Raw genomic sequence first — 19,860 nt, forward strand, 5'->3', positions numbered from 1 at the left:
TAAATGAACAGGATGTTATTTGAAGATATCTTTAAATGATTTGCAGATATCTTTAAATGATTTAGAGATATCTTGAAATATTTGAAGATATCTGGAATTATTTGAAGATATCTTGAAATATTTGCAGAAATCTTTAAATGATTTAGAGATATCTATAAATGACAATATGGCTTGCCATACTGAGGCCACATAACTTCCTTCTGTGTTTTAAACAACTAGCTCTCCTGAAGACCCCTCACAAGGTGTGCTCTCTAATTAAACAATGGTTGCTATGAGCATAGTCTATCGCTAACTGAACAACAATCTAAATGTAGTCATGACCAACACTTTTTTCTTTCCTATTTTTGACTTTGACATCCATAATGTGAAATCCAGGTTTATAGATGTATGGTTCAAAGAATATGTGATGCCTTTTCTCAAGCTTCCATGATAAAAAAAATAAAATAAAATATCCATCCATCTTGAAAACCGATTATCCCAGGGTTGCTGGGAAGCTGGAGCCAATCCCAGTAGGCATAGGGCAGGACAGGACACCAGGCCTTCGCTGGGCAACACACACAGACAGACACACGCACACAGGGCAAGGCAGAGAGACCAATCAAACTAACCCGCATATCTTTGGACGGTGGGAGGAAACCGGGGTGCCTGGAGAAAACACCACTTTGTTAGTCTCAAACTTTCTTAGGTCTTCCCAGTCCTAATACAGGATAGACTGATCGAAGCACATACATTTTTCTTCTGTGCAAATATTTGTCTACTGTAGCATGGCCTTTCTCTGAGCATTAAAAAGCTCCCCCACTATCTTGAAACATACACCTCGGAGAAGGGAGCTATGCTGACACAGTAAAGGCTTTTCTTAATGTGATTAACAATGTGTTTCCAGCTACAGGTCAGTGTGTGCTTAATCCACTGGTAGAGTGGCCCAATCTCTTGGTGCAATCTCTGTAGACAGCACCATCCAAACCCTAACAAAAACATGTAAACATGTAAATGTAAACCTAACATTAAGTGCAGTCTACATTTGCTAGAGAATCGAACCCTCTCCCTAGCCCAGAATGTAATCTTAATTTCAGCTATAAATTTACAAAATATTCTAAGAAAAACCTTGTGTTGACCATGACATTGTGTGGTAGTGACAGAAAAGTCTTGACACTACAAACCATTGTATTACATGAATAATCTCATTGTATGAATATTAAACTATTTTATTGTTAGCCTAAACTATAGGTAGAACCCCAACAATGGCAAACACCAAAATGTATGCCCAGCCCTCAACCAAACTGTAATAAGAAACAGACCCCTAGCCATAACCAGCCAACATTCCCTGGGGATTTGAACTTTAACCCATCCATGAAAAAATCGAACCCAAATTCGATCTCTAATCTCACATCTAGTGCTAAATGTTGCTTAATTTGTGAAAATATTAAGCCACAAAAAAAAAACTTAAATGTAACTGCAAGACCACCTACCTTCCCCTGTATCACTAGATGAACCTCTCCCAAAACCTATGACCCTCTTCAATTTACCCCAAACCTTGAATGTAAACTGCACCCCAGCTGTACACACTTACACTATGTAAAGTTATAGATTGTAAACCAGGATTAGAGATCCCAAATTAAGGATACTTATTGGACACCCACCTCTGAAGCCAGCTCCAAAACAATGTAACAATGTTCTCTAATTTTACACTTAAAATTGTGTGTGCGGGTCAATACTTTATTCCTACTTCAGTAGAGTTTCATTAAAGTTGGTCTTGAATTTGGAATAGAATGATCCATTCGGTGCATCTCTCCTACTTTAACATTGTAACCTTCTGCTGACCACCTGATAGAAGCTTGTGAACCACTGACCACAGTTTGATGATCTCTGGTCTAAATGGTTACAAAAATCAGCATCACAATATTTCAAGGAAAAAAGTTCAACAAGAATATGAGAATACTGCTTTTTCAGAGACTGAGGTTATATAAAGTTTGAACTGTTGGAGCTTAACTGTAGCTCTTTTCGCAACTGCCAAAAGTGACTTTGTTTTATAGAACTGAAAGTTTGTATTCTTTCCTCATAAGAAATCAATCCAAAACCACAAACGTGCTGACAGAAAATATACATGATTAAAGGCTTCTAAATTAGCTCCCCCACCTTGTTATTGCATCTGTACCCCATCTGCAGTTCAATAAAAATCAAACTATAACCTAGAAAAATCCTACAGAACACAACAATAAAATAATTATAAGGAAGTATTTGGTATACACCTCTGAAATGGAAGAACACAGTGAAAAGAGTGCTTGGCATTTGTACTTCACCATAAGAGAAGAAAAAACACTTGTAAAAAACACATGAAAATTAGAAACACATTCTACTCAATAACATAAAATACACAGACACTGCTCATGAAAAGCCAGTATGAAGTATGCATCCATCCAATAATTATATCAAAATTAACTTTAAAGCAAATAATTCAAACCTCTCCTCTTAGAAACTATTTAAATTGATTTGTATTTCTGGCAAACCAAATAATCTTAGGCTACATAATAATATTTACAATATATTTGTAAATTGAGCTGACCACAATATCCACGTTGACTCTGAACATTGTTAATTTACTGTTGATTGTTTTAATCTACTTTACAGCTTTAATTTTATACAACACGTTGATTTCCTCACTCACTCCCATGGCCACACTCTTGACATTGTCTGTTCCTCTGGTACCACCACTTTTCACCTTTCCATCTCGGATCATGTGGCTGTTCTGTTTTAAATCACTTTGTCTACATCTCCCCCCTCAGCTAAATGCACAATACCTTTCAGAAATATTTACAAAAAAATATAATCCTGCTGCCTCATGGTATACATCTGAGGTAAGGTCTAGGTGAAAGCCACTGGTCGTCGCCTTGAGCGCCTCTCAGAACTGGCCTTATGGCCCATGCCCTAGCATATAAGCATATAAGTAATACTTTTTGCTTTGCACTGAATTTTTGCACTTTGTATTGTGCTTATATTTTGTAAGTTGCCCCTGGATAAGGGCACCTGCTAATAAATAAATAAATAAATAAATTATTATTATTATTATTATTATTATTTATGTTTCACTGTACAAATCAGCACTGGTTGCAGCCAAAAACACATATGATGCAGACTTAATTACTCACAACCAAGGAAACACCAGATCTCTGTGCTTTACGATCAACAAGCTCCTACGTCCTGCTGAAACTTTTCCAATTACTCCATCTTCCACTCTGTGCAATGATTTCCTCACCTTCTTTCAAATAATCCTATTTATGATCAAATCAACCAGACTCCTCCTGCATCCACTGTCCCTGTCCCTCCTCCCCATTGCTCTGCTCCTCTCACTTTTCACAAATGTTCCTGTCGACTATAACTTTGTTATCAAGCTTGTGTCAAAATCCAGAGCTACAACTTGCCTGCTTGATCCTATGCCCACCTCCCTTACAGTGAAATGCCTTCCTGTTCATACTTCACTGCTTGCTGGTTCTGTCGCTTCCACCATGAAAACAGCTGCCATCACACCAGTTCTTAAAAAACTCAACCCTGACAATCCCAATCTCCCCTTCCTTGTGAAAATCCTAGAGTGTTTTTGAGGTCTTTCAGTCCAGTTTCTGTACTAATCATAGTACTGCAACAGCACTAGTAAAAGTATTAAATTATCTTCTTATTGCAGCTGCCAAAGGTGCCTCTACCAAATATTAACTGAAGAGAGTGATTACTTATGCATTCAATTATTTTCGGTTTTGTATTTGTAATTAATTTAGAACAATTTGCAGATTATATTTTTCACTTTGATAGTATGGACATGTTCTGTGTTGATCAGTGGCAAAAACTCCTGATTAAATCCATTATGATGTCCAAGGGGGGTGAATAATTTTGAGAACCACTGTATATTACACAAATCACAATAATGTGCGTCTTTGTAAGGCTGGAAACCTGTTTTCATATTTAGTGCAAAACTGACTGAATGTGAACAGAACGGCAACCTGAAACAGGGGGCCTTTTCACTAGACGCTGAAATTCAATAAAAGAGGCTATTGCATAGAATTACTCTCTGCACTGTAGATTCTCAAGTGGAATAAGTTAATGTGATGAGGTCTAAAAGCATGCAAGCGTTGGGTCAATGTAAGATGGGTCTTTTAAATATGTGTGTCCCATGTGTGTGTATTGTGTGTGTGAGCGTTTGTGTGTGTGTGTATGAGTCTGTATCTGTGAGAGTGTGCCCGTGTGTGTGTGTGTGTGTGTGTGTGTATGAGTCTGTATGTGTGTGAGTGTGCATGTCCATGAGAATGTGTGTGTAAGAGAGTCTGTGTTTGTGTATGCGTGAGCTAGCATGTGTGAATGAGTTCTGGGAAAGAGAGACTGTCAGCATTACTGTCGGCAGTTAAGGTTTGTACTGCCTGGAAAATGTACAACAGGTTTACGCCCAATAGTGTTAAAAGGAGATGGGGCATATAGTCAGTGTACCTGGATTTGCACTGTAATTACTAAAGACTTAGGTCTTAAATTACATAAACAATATTACAATCACTAACATTTTGGGCTGAAGCATCTTAAAAAAAAAAAAAAAAAAAAGAGGTCCAGCTCTAACGCGCAGATGGCAGAGACGCTACCTACGCATTTTCAAAATCATTCCTAATGATCAGTTATACTTCATGCTGAATTATAAACAGACACCAAATCGTGGTCTCTGTGCTTGTTTTCCCCATTCAGAATCATCTGCATGTTAAAAAGCCCAGATAATGCATCCTACTTTCCTGTGAGTTTTTCTTCTACTTTCCTTGGTTTAAATTAGTTTCCAGTGAGGACATTTCTGTGGAAGTGTAGAAGGACAAGCAAAATATCACAATGCTTTTCTCTGCTTGCACTTTTCTCTTTTCTTCATAATACTTTCTTTGAAACCCTCTGCCAGTGCCAGATGTTTAAAAGTCTCCCATCGTGCTGTTTTATGTTTTTTCAGTGCCCATTGCTAAACTATTTACTGTCACAAGCTATCTGCCATTTTTCACTTGATTTCACTTGGATTGACCACTTAGGCATGAAATATCATTCCAAACACAATTTGGGATTGTGGGTGAGGAGCATTTCAATGAATCTCTCTCACACACACACACCCTCTCTCACTCCGTTCTGAACATCAAGCACGGTAAAACCCACTTTCACAAACTCAGCCCTGGCAGTTAAGGGCAATCAGCCGAAGTATATGAATGACTCCAGCAACCCATCATGAACACTCCAGTATATTGGTATTCATTAAAGCAGGAGATCGCGTGGTATACAATTAATTTAAAATGCATATAAAAAGCAGTGCATTTTCACAAGCCCATAAGCTGAAACTTATCAATCAAGTCTGTAAGGAAAGGCAGGCTTCAGACAGTGGATTTATTACTCACACACTTGTAATTTTCTCAAATGGACAAAATCAACCAGACAAAAAAAACAACACTAAAACAATGATATGTATGTGTCTAATGAAACACTGTGCAGCAGATCAATGTTTTATTTTAGAAAATATAAAATGTATTTATCTGGCAGGGGGCATGGGGGGGTTCTTTATCTAAAACTGATATAAAATAATGGACTTTTTATGGAGGTCCAGGGAGTGTAAGGGTCCAGTGGTTAGCTATGCCCAATTCAAGCAGACTGCACAGACTCCAGCGCATGACTAACAATGGCAGAACAAGGACGCTTGCCTCCCACCCCCGGAGCTCTCCATTCTAACCACAGCTCACTCTCTCATTTATAAGGATGACTGTCATGTAAAGCTACGAGCTCCTTATATAACTGACCAAAATAACAGAAACTTATAAACACTCACATGGAATCTAAATGTGCTGGCTGCAAAAGCAAAAGCAAAAAAAAGGAAATTCCCGTGGGCCTTAAGATTGGAAATTGCTGATACACAGCCAGCCAGACCACTTTAATTTTACATGTCTGGTGTGAAACGCATACTGCTCCTCTTGCTGTCATTATGGGAATACTGTTTGATATGAATATTCTTCTAGTAGTTGTATATGATTCAGGATGTTTTGAAACCAAGGCACACAAAAAAATGTATTTTTCTTTTGTTTGTTTGTTTGTTTAACCATGTAAACTTGCACCGCACTACAATCGCAAATGACAGCATTCATAATGGAAGCTTGTTGTCCACCCGTTACTATATTAGTTACTAACTCTGCCATGACTATCAGGATGATAAAGTCCCAGTGGGTGGAAAGGTACACGTGTTCATCTGGGAACCATTAAAGGTAATAAATATGACTACTCCTTTAGATTTCATCACCTTGGGCTATTGACAAGGGCATATCCATCACTATGGAACTGCCCCAACAGGTCACATTTGTGCACTTCATTATGAAAGTGCAGAAAAAGGACAGACTAAGCTCCCTAGTACCCAGACATCAGAGAGCAGTTCTGATCCAGACTGTGTCCAGAATCTGGATCAAGGCTGCTGAGCACTGCCTGGGATTAAGCAGGAATGGCACACCAGGCATTCTGTGGAACAGCGCCCCCTTTGACTGACTGGACGCCAGCAATACAGTGTGCTTTGCCCTCCAGGCAGCTGTCACTCATGAACCGCCATCCTCGCAGTCTTGAAAATGCAAACCAACCTGATAACACCCAGACTGTATGTAGCCCCTGGCACTGAACACTAGTTCCCTCAACTACAGTGGAAGCATCTACTGCTTACTGCACTGCCAAGGCCCCACACAGCGCTAAGTTTGCATCTTCTCAATTTTTCCATTGTTGGTACTGTGTCATGTACTATTGATCTCTGTAGGAAAGCTGGTGTGTTTAATGTGACTGAGGTCTGACGGCCATGCAAAGAGTTCTTAATACTCCAAAGTGTTAGTCTGGCTCAGGAGAATGGCAGATCAGCTTGAATTACAATCTGCTATTTATTATTATTTATTATTTCTTAGCACACTTTTTTCCAGGGCAACTGTTACAACATATCCCATTATTTTAAAATAAGATTACACAGTTATACAGCTGTGTTTTTACTGTAGCAAACTAGGTAAAGCACCTCTAGGGTATACAGTGGGGGAAAAAGTATTTGATCCCCTGCTGATTTTGTACGTTTGCCCACTGACAAAGAAATGATCAGACTATAATTTTAATGGTAGGTGTATTTTAACAGTGAGAGACAGAATAACAACAAAAAAATCCAGAAAAATGCATTTCAAAAAAGTTTGATTGATTTGCATGTTAATGAGGGAAATAAGTATTTGACCCCTTCGACTTAGTACTTGGTGGAAAAACCCTTGCGGGCAATCACAGAGGTCAGACGTTTCTTGTAGTTGGCCACCAGGTTTGCACACATCTCAGGAGGGATTTTGTCCCACTCCTCTTTGCAGATCCTCTCCAAGTCATTAAGGTTTCGAGGCTGACGTTTGGCAACTCGAACCTTCAGCTCCCTCCACAGATTTTCTATGGGATTAAGGTCTGGAGACTGGCTAGGCCACTCCAGGACCTTAATGTGCTTCTTCTTGAGCCACTCCTTTGTTGCCTTGGCTGTGTGTTTTGGGTCATTGTCATGCTGGAATACCCATCCACGACCCATTTTCAATGCCTTGGGTGAGGGAAGGAGGTTCTCACCCAAGATGTGACGGTACATGGCCCCGTCCATTGTCCCTTTGATGCGGTGCAGTTGTCCTGTCCCCTTAGCAGAAAAACACCCCCAAACATAATGTTTCCACCTCCATGTTTGACGGTGGGGATGGTGTTCTTGGGGTCATTCCTCCTCCTCCAAACACTGCGAGTTGAGTTGATGCCAAAGAGCTCGATTTTGGTCTCATCTGACCACAACACTTTCACCCAGTTCTCCTCTGAATCATTCAGATGTTCATTGGCAAACTTCAGACGGGCCTGTACATGTGCTTTCTTGAGCAGGGGGACCTTGCGGGCGCTGCAGGATTTCAGTCCTTCACGGCATAGTGTGTTACCAGTTGTTTTCTTGGTGACTATGGTCCCAGCTGCCTTGAGATCATTAACAAGATCCTCCCGTGTAGTTCTGGGCTGATTCCTCACCGTTCTCATGATCATTGAAACTCCACGAGGTGAGATCTTGCATGGAGCCCCAGACTGAGGGAGACTGACAGTTATATTGTGTTTCTTCCATTTGCGAATAATCGCACCAACTGTTGTCACCTTCTCACCAAGCTGCTTGGCGATGGTCTTGTAGCCCATTCCAGCCTTGTGTAGGTCTACAATCTTGTCCCTGACATCCTTGGACAGCTCTTTGGTCTTGGCCATGGTGGAGACTTTGGAATCTGATTGATTGATTGCTTCTGTGGACAGGTGTCTTTTATACAGGTAACGAGCTGAGATTAGGAGCACTCCCTTTAAGAGAGTGCTCCTAATCTCAGCTTGTTACCTGTATAAAAGACACCTGGGAGCCAGAAATCTTGTTGATTGATAGGGGATAAAATACTTATTTCCCTCATTAACATGCAAATCAATGTATAACTTTTTTGAAATGCGTTTTTCTGGATTTTTTTGCTGTTATTCCGTCTCTCACTGTTAAAATACACCTACCATTAAAATTATAGACTGATCATTTATTTTTCAGTGGGCAAATGTACAAAATCAGCAGGGGATCAAATACTTTTTTCCCTCACTGTAGCAGCAGTGTGCCCCACCTGGGATTGAACCCACAATCCTCCACTCAAGAGTCTATAGCCCTAACCATTACTACAAAACTAGGGTGCACAAAGACTAAATATTGAACTGTATCAACATTTACATCAAAGTTTTAGTAGCACCTGCATTACCAGCTCTGGACTGCTGGACATTTTATATATTGCACATCCAAGATATTTCTTAGAAAATTTTACAGGGCCATACTTTGGCGGTGGATATATCATACACAAAAGGGAAGTTCTTTTCTCCAAAAATGTAGTTTTAAAACACACTGCAGTGGTGTCTGAGAATGCTTGCTGCTAGACATTTACGGGTTCTTGACTCAAAATGTTGTCTCTTCTTCTATTATATGACCAAAAATAAGACCATTAATTACATTGATACAATCAAGGAATTCTGGTGTCATATTGTATACACCCTAAATACCAGCAGACCAAAGCATAGAGCAACATTTTATTTTGCTGAAAAACAACAGAAAAATTAATGCCTCGGAACTAGATATTTGTCCTCTAAGTACTTACTGTACCACATGTGTAGCTTTCATACATACCATTTTATTTCAAAATCTTAAACAAAACCCACAATTAAGCAGTTCACTATTATAGACAAAATAATATAGGGACATTTTTGTAATGCATATGAATAATGTATGTTTTGTGTTGTTCAACACAGCAACAGAAAGCCAAAATATATGCAGATCTATATAAAAGAATGTTCTTTGCCCATCTTAGTGTTCATTTGTGTTATATGCCTTTAATTTAGTATTGGATGAAAATACAGATAACCAGAATGATGAAAATCTTACGTGTCCCACATTACTAAACAAAATTACAATCTTATTATTAGAAAAATGTAGTATAGTGGTATTTAGTTAATTTGCTGCTACAGTTAATCCTTTAGCTGCTTGCTGTATTATTTCCAGTGAGGTCATTTTCTTCAGTAGTCTCAGGTGAAGACACAGAGGAGATGCTTTTGTGTCTTCATACAAATCAGGGGCAAAATTATTAGATTGCAGAAAACAATGCTTTTTGGAAAAAAACTGAAACTACTTATACTAATCCACAAATTAGAAACAAACATAGAAAATAATGGGTAGGTAGGTTGGAAAAAAATATATGAACTGCATGAGTTGATGAAAATAAAACCATCATATAATCTGTAAAATAATAATAAGAAGAAGAATAGAAAGTTAAATCTCTTCAACCTGCTCAGAACTGAACGCAAGTCTGAAATGAGAATGTAATGAAGAGCTACTGGAAATGACAACACAAAAATAAAACATGGTTGGGGGTTGTGAGCATCTTACAGACGTGCAAGTTACATACCAATGAGATGTTAATGCTATTGATTAATTTGAAGGGATTGGAAGTTAGGTAGAGGCGAATGTACATGGTGTGGCACTATGCATTAAAGACAGATTAAGACGAACAAAGAGACTATCTAAAAGCAGACAGTCAGCCGGTACAGACACAGCAAGGCTGCACCCCGCCACCTCAAACTAGTATCACACATAAAAAGCAATGTTTGAAACTTCTAACTTCACATACTTATAAAGAGATCATTAAAAAACAAAACAAAAAACATATAATTATAAAATAACAAAAAAATAACAAAATTATATATATATATATATATATATATATATATATATATATATATATATATATATATATATATGAATGCCCCCTTTTTGCATTGGTGTATAGGCTCTCAGTCATTCAAACATGGACATCAGACACACATCACCAAAAGCTCTCAGTCACACATTCGTAGCACTGATACTTTGAGCCTAGCTACGTGGGGAATGGTACACCACAGCATGAACTCCATGAATGACACACTGATAAGCCACGCCTCTCGTGGGGTGGGGTGGGGTGGGGAGGGGGCAGGGCGAGAGCAGCGTTGCACAGCAGCAATACTGACCCTCTGACTCCAGGGGCGGCCAGGCCAGCTCTGATCCAAATTCACAGGACCGACGCAATGAGTTTCCGTTCTCAACTGTGCCGGGCAATGCTTTTCTCTTCAGTGAAAGGTGAGCAATGGGCCCTGCATGTGAGGGAAAACCACAACCTTAGAGCCGCTCCACACCTGCTGCACTGACCGAGGCCGTGCACAGACCAGCTCCTGGCACTGACGATAGCTTAAGGGTGGGGGAATCATTAACAACACCCAGTGTGATTTTCCAAAGAGGTAAATTAGAGAAGGTGATGGTAAAAAGTGATTTTTAAGGATACACCACGGTCACTGAGTAAAGCCCTCTTGAAAGGGTTTACATAAAACATCGCATATCTATCCCACTTTCTGCTTTCCAAATCACTTTGTGACCATCTTCTTATCTTCCCCTTTTTAAAATCTCACCGATACTGCACATACACACACAGCAAGTTCATCTGAATGTCTTGACATGACCAGCTCATTTTGGGCATAAGGTATGGATGCATTTCAAGTAAAGGGAAAGTAAAAGTTATTTTGGGCAAAATGACCCTGAATGGATCATGAAAAGAGGATCGTTATAATATTAACTATATGTACTGTATATGTTTAGTTGAAAAAAATGCATGATCATCATAAAAAGAAAAAACACACAAACTACCAACAGGGCTGAATTTGTACAAATCGTAATGTAATCCCTGCCTTTAAGAAGGATTTCGAGTTGCATTTATTTAATCTACCAGGGACACAGTGATACAATTTCAACTCAACTGCTTTAAAACACACACACAAAAACACTACTTATCAAAGATTTAATGTCCTGGCATTTAGGTTTTAAAGGACCTCTTAGTTATCTTTGTAAGTAAGTCTTCAAATCTCTTTCATGGGTGATGGAGGCCTACAGAAACCATTATCAAATGCCTTCTAAATATCTCCTGAATAAACTTTATACACAGTTATACATTGAAAGATACACATGAATGTTCTTGTTCTCTCCAAGGGTCTGACATTACACAAATTAACTTGATTTCTTTAAATGTCTTACTATCTCTGTGATCCTAACCTATTGCTCACAGATATGTTCAGAGCTCTTTTGTTATTGTTAGACAGCCAGAAGCAACATTTCCAAAGTAACCGTTTATACCCCAGTCAAAGTTGCCAAATACACACAGTTCCACTGTTTTTTGTGGAAAAAAATGTCCAAACTCAATGCAAATGAGACATCCAATTTTAGACTTCTTTTAAACCACACACACTCGGAGTGATTATTTACAATTGGACTGGTTCAGCTGAAATGATGCCCAACTTCGTTCCATCATTCCATGTCTTCCCTTTAATGCACATCTGTCACAGATATGAAGTAAAATATTTTTCCTTGAGAAACAACTGTCACAACAGTGAAATGAACCAAACGTATCAAAAGCTGGAATCTTGGCCGAAAACCATCTGATCATTGATGCACACCTGTGGTTGAGAGGCACACCCATACGCTGCTGTGCTCATGCTCAGGTGCATCTGAAAGTGAACGGTCAGACCAGCAAAAGTCCCAAGGTGACCCAGAGATTAATTTAGGCTGCTTGTGAAGTTCAATAGACTACATTTGAGTGGGGGGCTCATGTTCCCGTTATAAGTTAAGACTTAATGTGAAAAATGTCTCGTTTAAGAGAGGTCGTCTTGTGCAGTTTGGATGAGAGGACCACTGAGCTTATCCAATCCAGACATATACATGTATTTTAAATCACACATGTAGCCAATATGTGTTGTGTTTTCATGAAAGTTAAACATAACAAAACTATTTATTAAAAGCAATTGTACATCCTGTGATATTTGAACAGCACTAGCATTAGGTGTCCTGAAATGTTGCTGGTAGCTGAAGATTTTTTAAATACTTTTGACTCTCTGCATGGAATGACACTTATACACAAGATGAGAGGTATAGCAATGTGATTGGCTGATTTCTCATATGAGATTTCTAATGTACTGTTTTGTATTGTCCTTATGATTCCATCACATTGATGTGCGGAGGCCTGACTGTTCTGTGAGAATCAAGCTATGGTGTGGTCATACAACCTTCTTCTTGATGTAGCAGGTGCAGGTTGTAGCTCCCCACTCTGGATTCGAACCACACCGCACAGACTCTCCTCTGAGCGCTCTGCACCACAAAGCTCCACCCAGTAGAGCAATAAGCCCGCTAAGCCCAAAGACCAGGTCTCCCGATGCGGGAGGCTTATAACTACTGATTTTACAGAGGGGTTATGTCACCTGTAATGAGCTCATGTACACTACGAGCCCCGTTACACTCCCACTGAATTTGAACCTTAAAGCCAACAATGGCCGCTTGGCAATTAAAGCAGTGTGCGAAGAAGATTAGGTCAGGCATGTGGTTTACACAGAGCACAAACAGTAACCTCATTTCAGTCCAGCTCATTTATCTTTTCATTTCCCACCAACTGTAAACTTAAAACTTGAAAGCACACAGATTCTCTCAGGATCCTGTCTGCACCCAGATTTTGTTTGGCAACACATTTTTATTTGATTTATTTTTTCATTAATCAAATTCATTTCACAGTCACACAGTTAAAAATAGGAGATTGATTTTCACAGAATTGACTTTGAACAGCAATTAAGTGTGGCTAACAAATAGAAGCTCGGCCCATTAAAATCACTGACTAACTGACTTTTAAAGGAAAGAGAGATGTCTTGAGGTGAGGCTGACATCTTTAGATTCTGTTTACCAAGCCTGAGATCACTGGGAGTAGAGTTAAGCCACTGGCAGAGTTAGCTGAAGTGTCCCACTCACTTGTCACTCACAAAATGTCACAAAATTAGTATTAAACTCCCTTTCTCTTTATGGAAAAGAATACTGTTGAATAGACATTCATGGATGTCATATTATTATATTGTCTCTCAATGTTTAAAGATCTTAATCAATTTTAAAAATCAATCTGGAACAGAAGCAATTGTTCTTTCTTTCTGATTGATCTTATTGAAATGGGAAAGGTTTGCATCCCCTATATATTTAGTTTCTTCTCTCAGTACACACAGTGATCAGGATATATTTCTAATTGTCTGATGAATACCCAGCATTCCCCTGTTCCTGGTTCCGTGACTCCCACACTAACTCTGCCCTTGGAAGTAAGTGCTTAGCAGTGCAATGTGGAAAGCAGGCAGTCTGGGGTATAAAGGGTTAACAGGTGTGTTTAGTGAGTTTCCCCTGTGAGAAAGCAAGGCGTTCAGGGAACGTTTAGCGTCCTTAAGGACCAGGCAATGATTCTGTTTATGCATAGTACCGAGAAAAAAAAAAAAGAGTGAGATTAAGCCCTGCTCACCCACAGGGGTGTGCTGCATGCCTTAGGATCAAGCAAGTGACATCACAAAAGAGAGAGAGAGAGAGAGAGAGAGAGAGAGATAATCAGGAGGAAAATACAATCAAATCAATCAGTGCATTTCAAAACACATAGAACTATAGTCCAAAGTATTCAAATCCTTCATTTGCAACTGATATTTGGCTATTTGCTTAGTTTAATTAACAGTTTATTAATATTGCCTGTCAAACTACACTTATTCCACAGGCAAACTGAGAACCAAATACGTCTCCCAAGCCAATTTTGTATGACATATACATCACGCTGGGTTCTTGAGGGAGGATAACTCGGGAGGTAATAATATTAGTAGTGAGGTTAAAAACAAACAATTAAAAAAAGGGTTTACCTGACTTACCGATGTGTGTCTGGGCCATGACATCAGCGAGCCGGTTGGCTGCCCCGCTGCCCCCACTCTGCGTGGATGAGGAGGAGGTGGTGGAGGAAGTGGTGGAGCCATGGATGGCCCGGCTGATCCAGTGCTCCATGTTAATGCTCCCCTGGCTGGAGGTAGGAGTCCCCTGCGAGTCTCCCTGCACCGAGCCCTCCTCCTCTGAGCCCGATGAAGTGTCTACAAGGCAACACAAACACTTGGTCAGAACCGCTCTCTACCTTGAGGCTCCTGTTGTTGCTGCTGCTGCTGCTATTACTGTTCTCACCTTAACCTGTGCCCCACCATGCTGCCACACAAATGAGGAAAGGAAAAAATACACTTCTTGAAAGAAAAAAAAAGTAACTGTTAACTGGAGCTGTTGCAACCATGTACGGCAAAAGTAATCGGGGGGTGAGGGTTGGATGCAAATGAGGAACTGTAAGTCTTGAATTGAGATGCAGTTCGTTGCGCTGGAATAAACCCAAAGCGTCACACTGAATACCCACTTTTACAGGAGCATTGTGTGGTTTCAGTTTATTAAATTTTTTACCTTTTTTATTTGTTTTGTTAGGCAGCTTTCAGATTAGTAAGGAACAGTACAGGAACATTGTTTCTTTTCTCTCTCTCAGTTGTATTTTTTGTTGATGTTGCTGTTGTTTTGCTTGGGTTTATTCTGTCCTACAGTCTGTTTATTTGTCCTTTGGCAAAGTCAACTGCTGCCTGCAAAGTTAACTGACAATCTGGCAGGTGGAGTGGAACTAGGTGGAGGCAAGTCTCTTTGCATGCAATTTGCATGTCATCATGATACTGTCTACCACACAATGGATCATTCAGCACCAGCAGCACTGTTTTTGTACTTCCTACAAACAAAGGCTGACCTGCTTCCACAGGGGGGAGGCCTGACCTACTGAACTGACAGACATGAAAACAGTTTTCTTTGTTTCACTTTTCGAACACATGAGCAGCTTTAACCCTTTGGTCAAATGACGCACACTCTCTCACACATGCAAATGCCTTTGAATTGGAAATTTTGGAAATGCATATTAAAAAAAAAAAAATCTAATCTTTGTAAGAATATATTCTTTATTATCTTCAACTTAAAGTGCTCCCCCACAACCCTCTGTATTACTAAAAAAGTTGACTGACACAAACAGGAAAGTGACAAAATCCAATCACTTCCCCAGCATACCTCCAATACCTGCAGAATGTTGGCCTGTGAGTGAAGAGATTTGTTTGTTTGTTTGTTTTTGTTTGTTTCTGAACTCACTGCATTACTGAACTGAAATACCTGAACTGAGAAAGATAAACAAACAGTGGCCAAGCTGGATAAAACACTGAATAACTTCAGTATTGTAAGAGCCCCAAGAAAAATAGGTGCAGTCATTTATGAATTGAGAAATTAAAATCTAACAAAGACAAAATACATGTATGGGAATGATTGGAACAATAAATTAATATGCATTAAATGCTGATTAAAATGCAAGTGTAACCGATTATATTGGCTACCGAGTAATCACCAATATAACTAATGAGTAGATATTCATTCCCTTTGGCACAATTCCACCTCTCCACTCTTGTGACCTTGTAGACAACTTTCAGAAACAACAGGTTTGTTATCAATATCAATACCTCATCCCCTGAAAGTGCCATGGCAAGGGAGATTAAATGTTTTGAGAACCGAGTGTCTCCGTCTGCTACAGACCTCTAAAGACACAGCAAGAAAGGCAGATACCCACAGGCCCTGTATAAGGGCAAGGCCAAGATGAATTAAAGTCAAGGCCAAGAAGAATTAATTTGAATATGTTCAATATACACTCACCTAAAGGATTATTAGGAACACCATACTAATACTGTGTTTGACCCCCTTTCGCCTTCAGAACTGCCTTAATTCTACGTGGCATTGATTCAACAAGGTGCTGAAAGCATTCTTTAGAAATGTTGGCCCATATTGATAGGATAGCATCTTGCAGTTGATGGAGATTTGTGGGATGCACATCCAGGGCACGAAGCTCCCGTTCCACCACATCCCAAAGATGCTCTATTGGGTTGAGATCTGGTGACTGTGGGGGCCAGTTTAGTACAGTGAACTCATTGTCATGTTCAAGAAACCAATTTGAAATGATTCCACCTTTGTGACATGGTGCATTATCCTGCTGGAAGTAGCCATCAGAGGATGGGTACATGGTGGTCATAAAGGGATGGACATGGTCAGAAACAATGCTCAGGTAGGCCGTGGCATTTAAACGATGCCCAATTGGCACTAAGGGGCCTAAAGTGTGCCAAGAAAACAGCCCCCACACCATTACACCACCACCACCAGCCTGCACAGTGGTAACAAGGCATGATGGATCCATGTTCTCATTCTGTTTACGCCAAATTCTGACTCTACCATCTGAATGTCTCAACAGAAATCGAGACTCATCAGACCAGGCAACATTTTTCCAGTCTTCAACTGTCCAATTTTGGTGAGCTTGTGCAAATTGTAGCCTCTTTTTCCTATTTGTAGTGGAGATGAGTGGTACCCGGTGGGGTCTTCTGCTGTTGTAGCCCATCCGCCTCAAGGTTGTACGTGTTGTGGCTTCACAAATGCTTTGCTGCATACCTCGGTTGTAACGAGTGGTTATTTCAGTCAAAGTTGCTCTTCCATCAGCTTGAATCAGTCGGCCCATTCTCCTCTGACCTCTAGCATCAACAAGGCATTTTCGCCCACAGGACTGCCGCATACTGGGTGTTTTTCCCTTTTCACACCATTCTTTGTAAACCCTAGAAATGGTTGTGTGTGAAAATCCCAGTAACTGAGCAGATTGTGAAATACTCAGACCGGCCCGTCTGGCACCAACAACCATGCCACGCTCAAAATTGCTTAAATCACCTTTCTTTCCCATTCAGACATTCAGTTTGGAGTTCAGGAGATTGTCTTGACCAGGACCACACCCCTAAATGCATTGAAGCAACTGCCATGTGATTGGTTGATTAGATAATTGCATTAATGAGAAATTGAACAGGTGTTACTAATAATCCTTTAGGTGAGTAGTTGCTATAGTACAAATTCTCACATTATTAAATTAACAGATTTTTCCTTAAACAGAAGGGGAAAAGGAAAGGGATTTTTTTTTCTATTATCCAAATGGCTACAGGACAACTATCTATCAGCTTCCAAAGTGGATAGTTTTAAACACAGGTTTAACACATAGTTGTAGACAGGCCAAGGGGGGTCTCATTCTAACTGGAGTGTTGGGTGAGTCTTACACTATGGAGGTCATGGGTTCAAATCTATACAGTTCCCCCTCTCAGACTGTGACCAGAGTCCAGTTGAATTAAGCACCGTAAGCATTAAATACAGCAGTTTTTCTCTAAACTAGTGAACTGGCTCCAATATGTTGAAATCCCGATACACAGGTGTAAGGCATTGCTAAAACAGCGGTGCAGAAAGCGATTCAGTGTACCTAATCTGTTATGAGAGGAGGCAGAGGGAGACTCCAGTTATACTGCTGGGAGAGCTATTTATTTTCTTGTGTCTGCAGAAATGTTTTGGAGTTCATAGATGCAAGTTTTAAACTCAAGGAACACTTGGAAAATCTAAGGAATCTGAAATAGTTTTATGCAACAAGCCACGGGGCTCTAAACGGGGTGGGGTTCTCAGGGTTTGGTAGGGGGTGAGGAGGGAACCTCGCCCTGCTCTGTACCACAGACTGACGCTAATGTCCGGGCGTCAGGCAATGTGGCACCAGGCAGTATCTATTGGAGACGACCTTCAGTTGACCTGCCGTTTATGTTTCAGAGAAAAGCAAGCCGTTGTGACTGTCAGAGACCCAGAGCGAGCATGATTCTCCATGGGCATTGCATGGGTGTACTGTGGTGCATTTCAGAATGACAAGAAAGGGAAAAATAACTGTCAATTGTATTATTATTATCATCATCAATATTCACTTCCTATGATAATCAAAAGAATAAATGTTAATGTGAGGAAAAAACACCCACTTCTGCTTCTGTAATGAATGCAGCTAAGCCACAGAAACAAGTACAGTACTTTTTTTTTGGTGTCAAGATTTTCACTGAACAATGCAATGCTGGATGAACCGAGAATAAGATGTGCCTGCCATTGCAAAATAGAAGCATTTGTTTATCACCAAAACACGGAGTTGCCTAGCAACCCTTCAATATAATTACTCTCCCTGCTTCCTGATGATACTCTGAAGACTGAGTCCTATGGGATAGTGCCTGTAATTATAAGGCCCTAAAAAAAGATAAATTTGGAGAACTTTGTAGTGCAGGGATCAATTACATTGTCAGTGGGGTTACAGCAGAGTCCAGTATCTTACATAGTTTTGCTAATTAATCCTCTCTTCATTCAATTCAATACACCTTAATTTACTGAAAGTACCAGTTACCACAGTATCATCTATAGTTATATAATTAATCCAAGGACTCAAAGGGAAACTCTGGATGGGATGCCAAACTATGGCAGGGTAACACACACATGCACTCATTCACACACAACTACCAAGCTATTTAGAGTAGCCAATCAACCTAAGCAGCCTGTCTTTCGGAAGTGGGAGGAAACCAGAGCGCCTCGAGAAAACCCCCACAGCCACGGGGAGAACAGATCCACTGCACACAGGCAGACACCCAAGGTCGGATTCAAACCCGGGTCCTGGCAGCTGTAGTTATTTAGGGTTTTATCTGGGCAGTAAGGGGATAAGAAAGCACAATGCATCTTGGGGGGGTTTGGACAGTTGTTTCCATAAGATCAAAATAAGCACTAAGCTAGCAAAGCCCATGCTGAGTGAGTCAACCTGCTAACCTGAGTCTCATCCCCTATTAAACTAATTGGATCAATTAGGTAACGTCTGCAACTTTGGTCTGTGGGAATGAAGTATCTTGGGTAGCAGTGAATTAACATCTGTATGTATAAAATGTATTATTACCAGGGTTGGGAGGATTACTTTTAAAAAGTATTCCATTACAGAATACTGATTACCTTATTTTGAAAATAATCTGTATTCTAATCCAATACATTACTCCAAGTCAGTAACATAATCAGAATACTTTTAGATTACTTTTGGAATACTTTTTCATTTCAAGAAGTGAAACAAAATGTACTAAACATTCTAATATGGATGACAGATTGAGATTGTTTATTTGTATCCACAGTTCAAAAATTAAAATAGTTTTTAAGATTTGCGTCAGTTTAATTCTCTTGCATATTTATACTTTACATTTTGTAGTAGTGTATGCATTTTTAAACAAGTGAAACTGCATCTTGATCAGTTCTGGTGGCAGGATGAACACAGCAGGGGGGCATCAGAAATCACTAAGGGGGTACAAGCACGTCTTTGATTAGTGGGGGATGCGGTCAGTGTTCGAATTGTGTCCGAGGTCTCGGGTCCCCAAGGTGCTGGCGAAATGCGGTCCGTGGGGGGGTGGATGGTGCTGCCGACGTGCGGTGGGACGGGGGGGGCTTGGTGCCGGCAAAGTGCGGTTGCGGGGTGGTGGGGTGTGGATGGTGCTATCAAAGTGCAGTCGGGGTGGGGGGGGGGGGGGGGT

The 19,860-nt window shown here is 40.2% G+C and overlaps 1 protein-coding gene across 5 annotated transcripts in view; it reads right to left on the reverse strand.

Moving 5' to 3' along the window:
* Window positions 1-19,860, reverse strand: part of LOC136771449 (disco-interacting protein 2 homolog C) — a 280,332-nt gene that overhangs the window by 100,074 nt on the left and 160,398 nt on the right. For 2 of the 5 annotated variants that reach the window (XM_066723781.1, XM_066723775.1), the window contains exons 5-6: window positions 14,290-14,511; window positions 10,570-10,692 (exon numbers count right to left, since the gene is read on the reverse strand). In XM_066723781.1, coding sequence (XP_066579878.1) covers window positions 10,570-10,692; window positions 14,290-14,511 — 345 coding nt within the window. The remainder of the gene's footprint in view (window positions 1-10,569; window positions 10,693-14,289; window positions 14,512-19,860) is intronic. The other 3 variants (XM_066723806.1, XM_066723798.1, XM_066723789.1) reach the window with 2 other exon arrangements.

The sequence above is a fragment of the Amia ocellicauda genome, chromosome 2 (genome assembly GCF_036373705.1).
Source record: "Amia ocellicauda isolate fAmiCal2 chromosome 2, fAmiCal2.hap1, whole genome shotgun sequence".
NCBI lineage: Eukaryota > Metazoa > Chordata > Actinopteri > Amiiformes > Amiidae > Amia > Amia ocellicauda.